This window comes from Anolis sagrei, chromosome 1 (genome assembly GCF_037176765.1).
Source record: "Anolis sagrei isolate rAnoSag1 chromosome 1, rAnoSag1.mat, whole genome shotgun sequence".
NCBI classification, from domain to species: Eukaryota; Metazoa; Chordata; class Lepidosauria; order Squamata; family Dactyloidae; genus Anolis; species Anolis sagrei.
Window position 1 is genome coordinate 194926150 of NC_090021.1, and position 12565 is coordinate 194938714.

General features: G+C 38.6%; 1 protein-coding gene across 1 annotated transcript; it reads right to left on the bottom strand.

Annotated features, from left to right (window-relative positions):
- Positions 1-3: 3 nt before the first annotated feature.
- Positions 4-12347, bottom strand: KLHL41 (kelch like family member 41). Its single transcript, XM_060778690.2, has 6 exons — positions 11147-12347; positions 7355-7512; positions 7132-7239; positions 4470-4655; positions 2392-2538; positions 4-348 (listed from the first exon to the last, which is right to left on the bottom strand). Exons 1-6 carry the CDS (start codon positions 12254-12256, stop codon positions 237-239), a joined length of 1821 nt encoding a protein of 606 aa, XP_060634673.2. The 5' UTR covers positions 12257-12347; the 3' UTR covers positions 4-236.
- Between the last annotated feature and the right edge of the window lie 218 nt (positions 12348-12565).

The following is a 12565-nucleotide window of genomic DNA, read 5'->3' on the forward strand; positions in this document are numbered from 1 at the left end:
TGCTGATTTTTAGACATATTCGATTTTATTCATTGTTACAGCAGAATTTACTTCAAATTCAAACTGTTAGTAAAAACAGAGTGGGAGTTTACACCTACAGAGGTTAATACACATGGTGGACAGATATATTAACAGTTCAGTCAATACAGTTACTTATCAGAGTCTGTACAGGGCAGGTTTACACAACACAACAAGAGGCAACAATATCCTCATTTTTAGTCAGTGAGTCTTTTGGTTTACAGCTTTGACAATTTAAACATATTCAGGCCAACAGAAAGACAGGAGGCTCCAGAAGCATAACGGATTTCTTTCAGCATGCCACACCATTCTTTCTTCTCATCATCATATCTGTAATGGAAAAAGTTAACACAAATCAGCATGGTACATCTTAGCACAACCAATAATAATAATAATAATCATCATCATCATCATCACAGTCCTAGACGCTTGGGAAGTGTTCGACTTGTGATTTTGTGATACAAAATCCAGCATATAGATCTCATTTGCTGTGACATACTGTGTTTTTGTGTCAGTAAAATAATAATAATAACATCAACAACTCTATTTGTAGACTGCCCTATCTCCTATATGACATTTATATGCCGCCCTTCTCACCCCGAAGAGGATTCAGAGTGGCTTACAAGATATATATACATACAATATATTATGTTATTAGCATAGTACAATATCAGTATTAAACATTACTATATTGTACTATACCATTATATTGTAATATTATTAGTAATATTACATGTAATATAAGTATATAATTATAATACCATATTATTAGTAGTAGTATTATATCGCATTACATTATAATATTGTAAATATATGTATATACAATATATTGTATTATATTATATTATACTATATTATATTAATTATATTATATTATATTATATTATATTATATTATATTATATTATTAGCATAGCACAGGAGACAAGGTGGAACTGTCCCCTGGCCCCACTCTCTTTACTCTGGCCCAGAGCAGCATTCAGTGCCAAAAAAGGAAAATATATAAACCAATTATATCACATCAAGCAATATATAAATAGCCTAACTTTAAACTTAATAACAGACAAAAATAACCAAGATAAAAGCTTAAATGACCCATGCAAGCATAAACACGTAGTATAAATTTATCACTGGGTAAAAAATGTAGAAACGAATAACTGGAACCTTATAGAGAAATGAGGTGATTTGCAGCAACCAACAGGTTGAAATTGAATCCACTTAAGTTCTTTTTAGGCCATCAAAAATGACAGATTAACAACCCATAGACTTCAAAGAACTCAATTTCTAGCCTAACAGCCTGTTTTCTGGAAACATGGACCAAGAGGAATCTGGTATAAGCTCCTTCGCAAACGTCAGAACACATAATCCATCAGCTGCTGGCAGACACTTGCCTTTGCTCTCCATTCGACTTGTGCCAGAACTGGCATTTTCTATCAGCTATGTAGCTACGTGTTGTACCTCCCGCCCCCACTTATCAGCCAGAATGGAAAAGATTTAAAGGCAGGCTTAAAGCTAACCTAAACATGGAATAAACACCAAGAACTGGGAAGCCCTGGCCCTCAAGCACTCTAACTGGAGGTTTGCTGTTGCCAACAGTGCTGTGGAGAGTGAAAGGAAGAAACACTGAGAGGAAGGCGCATCAAGCCAACCCTTGTTGGGACTGCCTTCCATCTAGAAATGGATGTCCTCACTGTGAAGGACCATGGGGATCTGGAATAAGTTTCCATAGTCATTTATGGACCCACTGCTAAGACCCTACACTTGGAAGACCATCATACTGTGGTGGAGGCTCCTTCTTTGGAGGCTTTTAAACAGGCTGGATGACCATCTGTTGGGGGTGCTTTGAATGCAATTTTCCTGCTACTTGGACTGGATGGCCCACGAGGTCTCTTCCAACTCTATGATTCTATACTTGGCCATGGGTGATAGACTATAGTAAAAAGATATGATTGTTGCCCCCACCCCCCACCCCCATGAGTGATCTTTATTGTGAAAGGCAGAAGCAGGGTCTTTGTCGCAATTTTCCCTCACACCAGAGATTGTTCAAGGAGATGATGGAAATGTCAGTTTCCAATTGACAAGAGAGCAAATCCCCATCAATCAGAGTTGCTACTGCCTAGTATGTGGGAAATTTTCATAGCACCTATGAATTCTTTTAAGCAGTGAAAGCATAGGGACGTTAAATATAAATAAATCATTTATGCAAAACTACAGGTTAACAGCCTTAGCGAATTCTTTCTAGACTATGCCAACATTTAGTAAATTTGCCAACAGCTCATAATTTTTTAACATTCTAGACCATTTTAAATAAGGCTAATTTTAAATATTGTAATTTTAGACAAACAGAAAAAAATGATACTTAAACAGAACTTACTTCCAGATATCATTGACTTCATTGGGTGCAAATTCCTTTGTTTCGAGTTGAACCATGGCAAAACCACCAATAGCATACAAGGAGCCAGACAATTCCACTAAACCAATAGAGCTTCTCTCCTGTGGGAACTCTGGCATAACTTCCCATCTGTAATTTAAGCATAATGTACATTTTAAACATTTTCATAATACAATACTACTGGGGAAGATAGATAGATAGATAGATAGATAGATAGATAGATAGATAGATAGATATTTTTTTTATATAGATATCTATTGTTTTTATTGTATTGTGTTTTGAGGCTTCGGCCCGTGTAAGCCGCATCGAGTCCTTCGGGAGATGCTAGCGGGGTACAAATAAAGTTAATAATAATAATAATAATAATAATAATTAATAATAATAATAAAGATAGATAGATAGATAGATAGATAGATAGATAGCGAATGTGTTGTATCCATTGTTTTCACTCCATGGAAGGAGCTACTGGGAATATAAATTATGAATGGATTGCAAATGGCTTGCATTTTATATCAGCTATGGATTCATACATGTTGAAAAAAATGTGATCGAGATAATTAATTTATGCAGTTGCATGATCACTTCCAAATTTAGCTGTCAGTTATGTCATGGAGCTGTATCATGTAAAAAGAAAAACTGATTTTGGAAATACAAACACAAAGCATGTTGGCTTATAGACTGAAGGCAGTCCAACAGTGGAAACACTCCTTACATTATGAAGGGAGCAATAGGATCACCAAGTATTAGTAATACAGAAAAATGTGACCAGTTACCCAGGAAAATGTTTTGCTCAAGTGACTGATGGTCATACAGAAAATGAACACTTAAGATCAACTCCTACAGCAAAAAGAGCTTACATAAATTGTTTATTATTAATGTACACAAAACAAGCCCTTCCAGCATCAGAACAGTTTCTGGCAAAGGCATTGAAAAGGACAATCTTTCTCTTTGTGGTCCCAGAATGCCTTTGAAATACAGCCTAGAGAGCAAAGGTGGGAATATTGTTGCTTATTTGCTCCGTGTAGCTCTTGTGGTACCAACTCATCCTCTAAAAAGTTGCTTTTCAGAGGAAAAAAAGAACTCTCAAGCATTTTAAAGCCTTATCACTGGGCTATTTCATGCAGTTTCAGGGGAAACCTTCTTACTCAAAACAGCCAAGTTCCTCAACAGCGCAGGAGGCAACAAGAAGTGATGCATGTTGGTTTTGCTTATTCAAAATAATCGATGAAGAATTCGATTAGGGCCCTGCAAGCTGGAGAACACACCCAGATTTATTCTAAGAGAGTAGAACAACCTGTCACTGCATATTTGGAGCTCTTTAGAGGGAAGCAAGGAGGAAAGAAGGAGGAAGAGCTTGTATGACAGTGGAATTTGCCCATTGTTTTGTTTTTTTAAATCAGTCTTTAAATCAAAGACTAGATTGAATATAAAGAAAAGAGTGATTATATATATATATAAAGAAGGTACACAAATGCAATTTTCCTGCTTCTTGGGATGGCCCACAAGGTCTCTTCCAACTCTATGACTCTATGATTCTTTGGATCCACTATTTGGTGCTACATGTATTCTAAACTATTTATTGCTTCTTTAGTGAGTGAGTAGTTCTCTAGACTAGATCCAGTTTTTCATTCACCCGCAAACTTCACACTAGTGCTGAGCTTCTCTGATCAGGGCTCTTAATTTGGAACATGAGCCACAATGTTCAAAGTACTTCAGCCAGAATCTTGTATCAGCTTAGTTAGGTATAAACTGAATACCAGTAAGTTCTCCTGGCCCAAACTCCCCAAACTTGATGGAAATGTCATTCAGACATGCTCTGATTGCTGGCAGAATAGGTCACTTTCTCTTAATGCAGCTGATGCCTAGTATTGTGTACAGAATTACAAATGAACTGTGAATCTAGGAATTCTGCAAGAAGTATTCCAAACTTTGCCGACATAGTAGAAGTGATCCAGCTCTTTTGATTTTATCAGTACTTTAAAGCATCACAATAGACAGATTTGGACAGGAGATCGACAATGAGCGATGTGATTAAGTAAATGGATAGATAATACACTAACTTGTTAGTGGTGAGATCAAATGCCTCAACGGAAGCTGAGAGGCCCTCTTCGGTAACGCCCCCTGCAATCACAATTTTGCCTTTATGAATAGCAACACCAAACATAGAGCGAGCCACTTTCATGGGAGGAAGGTCACGCCAGTCTCCTCTCTTGGAATTGTAGATGAATGCTCTGTTGGTACATTTTCTGTGAAACAAACAAAAAGAAAAAAACAGCATTAAAAAAAACAGCAGAAAATAAAGGTCAGGAATAACAACAGGAAAATTGAAAAACACCATGAAAGATGTTTCATTCTAGATGTTCTGAACATCTAAATGTAAGTCCAACTATTTAGTTTAATAATAACAACAATCCTCTTCCTGTATTGGAAACATGTAGCATAACTTATGTCCACACCATGGTATGTCATCTTATTACAGAATGGTTGCCAGCAGATGTATATGCAATGATTTGCAAAGATACTACATATGTAACTTCATGTTTGTAAGCTTCAGCTGGTTACACGTTTTCTTCCTTGGCCAAAAATGCAATTGTATGTATGTTGGACATAAAAAAATGCCAGTCAGAGTTTTAAAAATTTTTTGGGAAGTTCACTGGATTGTATGTATAATTATAGTAAGATATAGAAAATATGTACTCCAAGTTGCCACTTTGTATGCATCAGATTTCCCACATAAGCCTTCCCCTGCTAATAGAGATTAAGTCCTAAGATGGAAAAAGTGTGCCACTTAAGAGCACCAGAGAGACATCCCTGCACTAGTATGGCTGTTATTATGGAGTAAAGCAGAAACTACGACAGTGTTTCTGCAAGAGTTTTTACAAGAAGACCTTCTTAGCATACAAGAAGATCTTGAGCACAGATGACGACGACGATAATGATAATTATAATGATAATGATAATAATAATAATATACCCCACCACCTCTCCCCAAAGGGACTCAGGGTGGCTTACATGAGGCCAAGCCCAATAATACAGCAAATATACAACATAAAATACAAACAGTAAAAGATAATGAAAATAAAAATAAATACAAAAACAATACAAACACAAAAACATAGTGGGCACCACCTTAAGAAGATTTTTTTATGCTGAATATTTCGGCATTGCAAATTCCATGTCTTAGACTAGATTCCAGTGAGACCATACATAGCCATAAGACTCTTACAGTTAGAAAGTGACAATGGTGGGAGGGTGATTATATTATTGTGTAAGCATAATAAATAGAACATTCCCTGCTTGTAGGGTAACAATATATGGTTATGACAACCACTTCAATTTTAGTTTTAAAAGAAAGGAAATCATTTATGCCAGCCACACATGTTCAACAAATATTTTATTCTATGACTGCGTTAATAACTTTTTCTGTACAGTGCATCACTGAAGTAACCAAGGAAATCAGTGGCTCATCTCATTGTCACAAGTGGTTTCTACTTATTAATATGGCAGTGTTCTATGATCACACCATTACCATTAATTCTGAAATAATATGCTAATTTTATTTATCTAAATCAGTGGTTTTCAACCTGTGGGTCCCCAGGTGTTTTGGCCTACAAGTCCCAGAAATCCCAGCCAGTTTACCAGCTGTTAGGATTTCTGGGAGTTGAAGGACAAAACATCTGGGGATCCACAGGTTGAGAACCACCGATCTAAAATTTTCAGCTTTAGGAGCTGGTTGCAAGAAAGCATTGTTGTCCTTCCAGACCTCTGGAAAACCCCTGGGAAGTCTGGAAGGGTGCCTTTGACTTCCTGAGACTGACTGCTGAAGCATAGCCAACCATTGTCGGATGACTCTCTCACCCAATGGCCATGAGTGGGTTGCCACAACACCAGAATCATTGAATTTGGGGAATGGAGGTTACTGTAGATCAGGGGTCCTCAAACTAAGGCCCGGGGGCCAGATACAGCCCTCCAAGGTCATTTACCTGGCCCTCGCTCAGGGTCAACCTAAGTATGAAATGACTTGAAAGTACACAACCACAACAACAACAGCAATGCTATCTCATCAGCCAAAAGCAGGCCCATACTTCCCATTGAAATACTAATAAGCTTATATTTATTATAATTGTTCTTCATTTTAATTATTGTATTATTTTAAAGTTGTTGTTTTTTGCATTACAAATAAGACATGTGCAGTGTGCATACGAATTCATTCATGTTTATTTTCAAATTATAATCCAGCCCTCCAACAGTTTGAGGGACTGTGACCTGGCCCTCTGTTTAAAAAGTTTGTGGACCCCTGATGTAGATAGTAGAGATTAAAATCTCCATCCATGCTTACCATTAAAAACCATATAGAACCATAATTTGACATTGAGCCTGCATATGCCACTAAGGTAAGGTAAAGTTTCCCCCTTGGCATTAAGTCTATTCGAGTCTGGCTCTGGGGTGGTGGTGCTCATTTCCATTTCTAAGCGGAATAGCCAGTCTTGTCTGTGTGGAGCGTCGTTACCTTCCCGCCGTATTGATCTACTCACATTTGCATGTTTTCAAACTGCTAGGTTAGCAAAAGCTGGGGCTAACAGTGGGAGCTTACCCCACTCTGCAGATTCAAACCACTGAGCTGAGTTCAGCATCTCAACAAGTTTAGCAGCCCAGCGATTTAACCTGCTGTGCCACTGAGAGCTCCACATGCCACAAACAAGCTTCAAAACAGGTACTCACTTATCATCAGTTTTTCCTCCAAGACAATATATAGCTCCATTGTGTGAAGCTGTAGCATGGCCATAGACTTTAAGTGGAAGCTTCTTGACCTCACTCCATTTGACTGCTCTGAAAAGGAAGGAGACATGAGCAGACATTTAAGCAACACAGAGATAATTTCCCCCCATTGGCCTGTATGGCAGATAATTAAAAGTGTAAAATATGATAATATTAATCAACCTACGTGGCGTCGTAGCATAATACAGAATCCAGGGATTCTTCAGTTTGGAGATCTTTGCCTGCAATAACGTAGATTTTGTTTTCTGATTCTCCTAATCCAAAAAGGCATCTGGCTGATGGCAGTGGAGGAAGTCCAGCCCATTCAGAAGTGATGGTATCCAACTATTTCCAAATGTAAGAATAAGAAATGACAGCATGTTTAGCATAACAATTGCAAACAACCACAAAACAGCTAATAAAAGAGACTATGATTTTTTCACCCCATCTCATCACCTCTCATGAACACCCTCTTGATGGTTCTCGCCCCCATACTATGCTTGTGTATCATAACAGATTTTTGAAAATTTCCTCTACCACATGTCCCCCTGATAATTATCAAGGTTTGCCACTTGTGCTTTTGGATTTGCACCTCCATTGTTGTTTTTATTTAAAGTCTATTTTCTATAGGTTTTTTAAATTTTCCCTAAAGATTCTTCTATTTATTTGGATCTAATTCTCACCAATGTAGCAATGCTATGTCTTAAATACAGTCCCAATTAGAATAGGCCTATTGCATCCGTGGAATTTACCTAAGTATGTTTTACTTCTCTTAACCTATCAGTTCGAAACATGCAAATGTGAGTAGGTACTGCTTTGGAGGGAAGCTAATGGTGTCCCATGCAGTCATGCCAGCCACATGACTTTGGAGGTATCTATGGACAACGCCAGCTCTTCAGCTTAGAAATGGAGATGAGCACCATCCTCCAGAGTCAAACACAATTAGACAATGTCAAGGGGAAACCTTTACCTTTGCCTTATGATCTTTTTCAGAAGTGCTCTTGTGAAAATTTGCAATGCCCTTGTGTGAAACCTTGTACACAGGACTGAACAGTTGAAATTAATATTCCTAGCACTTTTACCAAATGCATTAAATGTTTTCACCTTTCTCAAATGCATTACTTGCTCCAAGAAGCTCTGTTTCCTTTTTTTTGGAAAGGCAGACATGGGATACATCTATTCTACACTGTAGAATTAATTTAGTTTGACATCATTTTAAATTCCATGGTTCAATACTATGGAATCCTGGAAGTTGTAGTTTGGTGAAGCACCAGCCCATTTTGGCAGAGAATGCTAAAGATCTGGCAAATGACAACTCCCATGAAACTATAGCTATGAAACTGCAAACTGCATTAATTCTACAGAGTAGATGCACCCATGGCCACTGTGTATTTTTCTTCTACATCCAAGTGAGTTAATATTTTTGTTGCTGTCAGCTGATTTTTCTTGAAATGTATAAGAAGTCTGTAGATATTATAAGGTGAGAATGAGCTTATGTTCTGCCTCCTGTCTGCACTTGGCTTTCAGAAAAAGATCATTGTTGCTGTATCACAAAAGATATCAGTTGAATTAATACTTTGGTGAAGATCCTGTGTGCCAACGCCAAGCCTAATGGAAGAGCTTTAAGGTGGAAATTGTCTACATTTTTTTTTTGCTTCTAAGGTATATTTAAGAGAGCATCTTTAATGCTTTGATTTCTCTGTGCATTTTCTTGGTTTCTCAGTACAATTTTAATTAAGTTCCCGAGTCTGTTCTATTAACTGCTGCTCCTTAGAAACTTCTTGTCCACCAGACTTCATATGTGCTCCCTACAGAGGTTCCAAACTCATTAAGTATGCATTGTCATGATTCCTAACATTCATAGTAGTTAATTTGACATCTGTCCTTCCTAACTTTAAATTAAGAGGAGTTTCTCATTATATCTGATGTCTCCTCTATGCTCAAACTCTGGTTTGTTCAAGCAATAAGGAGCAACCCATCAACCCAACAGACCTCACAACCTCTGAGGATGCTTGCCACAGATGCAGGCGAAACGTCAGGAGAGAATGTTTCTAGAGCATGGCCATACAGCCTGAAAAACCAACAACAACCCAGTGATTCTGGCCATGAAAGGCTTCGACAATACATACAACCCATTGTTGTTTACAATCCTGATGTGTTAACAAACTGATGGTTATCCATTGACTAAAGTAATCAGTGTCCTCAAATCCAGATACAACAGGGAATTCTAACTGGCTTATAAGCAGAAGCAGATTGTTCTGATGTCCTCACAGCCTCACCACAAGAGACAAAGGAGCGAACATGCAAACTCAAGGCTGGTTGTGATTTTTGACCTAGAATCCTACAAGTCCTTGGGTTTCACACTGAGGAATCTGATCTGCAAGGGAAAAGCAATGGCTATAATATCTACTTCCTGTACTGAAATGAATGAAAGAGGAAACTCTTGTGAGGGGAAGAGCTCCATCTGCATGGTGAAGATAGACTGTAGCCATCAGAAATGGAAATATCAAACTAAATTAAGGAAAATTAGAAGACCAGAGTAGAAAATGCATAGACAAGGCACATGAAATATCTGAGAACATAAATTATACTGGACCAAACCAAAAAACCTATATATATTACCATTCTCGTCACAGAATGGCAAACCAGTTTCTATGAAAACTTTCCAAAAACTGTAACTACAGCCTCTAGTATTCGTGAGCACAGATATGCAGATACATAGTACTGTCAACTGATAGTCAACTGATAGTCCATTCTTCTTCTAAAGTATTTTTAAAACCTTTTAAGAGCCATCATTCCATCACATGCTAAATGTTCACCTGAACTGGCATATAAAAGAGTAGGATCATGTCAATAATCTTTGATCCTATCCCATTTCTCTTTTAGCAAAATGTCTCATTCACCTATGTCAAATGCAAGACCCGCGGACCAAATCCGGCCCATAAAATCATTCTATGTGCCCTGTGGAACTTTCAGTGTTAAGGTAACATAGTTATATTTATAAAATCTTACAATTACAAACAGCCCTTTGAAAGAAACCCTAAGACTGATGTGGCCTTTCATGAAAATGGGTTTGATAACCCTGGTCTAAAGGAACACACAGGAACAAATAGTTGGCTCTTCTGGACTGATGGTACTTCCAAGGCATGCTATGATCAAATGCCGTCCAGTCAAATGTCTCAGTTGTGCTGTTACAACAGAGTGGCACAGTGCCACCATTTCTGTTATAAAATCAATAAAACCCACTTTAATTTACATGTACATTTCTCAGGCCGACACAGCATTAAATAAGTTCTATTTAAAATATTTTAAAAAGCTTTTGGGGTGGGGGAAGGGATATAGTGGAAATGAGTTCATGGAATCCTAGAGTTGGAAGACACTTTGTGGGCCATCCAGTCCAACCCTCTGCCAAGAAGCAGGAAAATCGCATTCAAAGCACACCTAACAGATGGCCATCCAACCTCTGCTTAAAAGTCTCCAAAGAAAGAGTCTCCACCACACTCCAGGTCAGAGAGTTCCACTGCTGAACAGCTCTCACAGTCAGGAAGTTCTTCCTAATGTTCAGGTGGAATCTCCTTTCCTGTAGTTTGAAGCCATTATTCTGTGTCCTAGACTTCAGGACAGCAGAAAACAAGCCTGCTCCCTCCTCCCTATGACTTCCCCTCACATATTTATACATGGCCATCATGTCTCCTCTTAGCCTCTCAGATAGCTTAGAATATGCTAGTATTATCTAGAAAGCAGGACTGAAAAATTATGTGATACATTCTTAAGCATCTGTAGACCTCTAGTCAGAAATGATGCTGAATTAGGATACAGAAATGCAAAACTTGCAGAGACCAAGAGATAATGAATTTAAAAGATTGCTTTCCAAAAGTCCACAGAAAAGCAATGTCTTTTAGGATGTGGACTTAACTTTTTAAAATCAATTTACCCCTCTGCAGAACTGAAATGACAATGAGAAACGTAAGATTTATACCTGGAAAAAGTATGACTGGAAAGGGGCTTCCTTGTTCTCTTCATCCACGTACAGTCCTCCCACCACATAGACCTGCTTCTGTTTTGTGACAATGCTGGAATGATTTCTAGGAATCTGTTCTGACAGGGCTACCAGGTAACATTCATTCTCTGTAGGATCATATGCCACAGAAGCTGTATCATTGATGAGAAGAATGAGGTCTTTGGTAAACATTCCATGCCTTGGAATATCATTCAGACACCCAGGGAGTAAGTCCTCATCCCCGACATCACCATTAACCTCTCCTTGGGCTGACTTTCCCGCACCTTTGGTCGGTTCAGGCATTTTCCCAGTGAATGCATCTTTTATCAACTTGATCTTTTTGGAAAGATCAGGGTTAGTTTTGATTATATCATCTTTTTCAACATGCTCCTTGAAGTATTTCTCATCCATCAGCCGAAAACGGATACAGTCAAAGATCTCTACAAGAGTCTTCATTCTGTTTTCTTTATCTTTCTTCACCCACCTCATTACGGCTTCGAAAACCACTTCCTCCTTTTCAACGTTCAAGCCATCTTGTGAAATAATCGAGATGAGTTCATGGGGGGCGAGCTGTATGAAATCCTCTTCTTTGCAAATCTTCACAAAGTGGTCTGACACAAAATCACGGGCAGAAAGTGCAAGTCTTGGGCAGTCGAGGAGGATACCAAGCCTGAGGATGGCCAAGCAGTTACCTACAGCAAGCCTTTTCTGAAGATAGGAAACACACACGGTGAACACGGAGGGGATTTGAAAGCGGCTCGCCAAGGCAAAAATATCTTGAACGTTTGAATCATTGAGGTCAATGCTGGCAGAATAAAGGTACTTCACAATCATGTCAAGGGTGAGAGGGTCAACATTGTCAAGGACTACCTCTTTCTTTTTCTCCTCACTTTGCTCAGATAAGAAGTACTCCCGGAAATAAGGACTACAGGCCGACAGAATCAGTCTGTGGCACGGAAGGCTTTTATCCCCAGCTTTAAGGGAGCAATCGACAAACCTTTTCTCTTCCAAAAGCTCCCTGAGGCCATCTTGCAGAAGAGTGGATTGATAAAGCCGAAGCTCTTCAGTGAGTTCTCTTTGAGAATCCATTTTGTGGAGATCTGGACAAGGAGCTAAGGGAGAGAGCCCTCTTGTTGGTACTTAGGTCTGCCTGGAAAAGGCAGATCAGTGCACTTTGCCCAGCTTGAAGGTCCTGTAATTTAATCTTGACAGCTAAATATAGATACAGACTTTCACAAACTGGAATTTCGAATGGATGGTGTGGAAAGAAGAGTGGGGCTTGCAGCTGTCATGGGTTGAAAGAAGCAACTGTTGCTTTTAGTCACTAAGGAATCAGTTTTACTTGGTTACACACATTGAATCACTGAGATTACTTGTAGAATATACTTAGATCCCTAC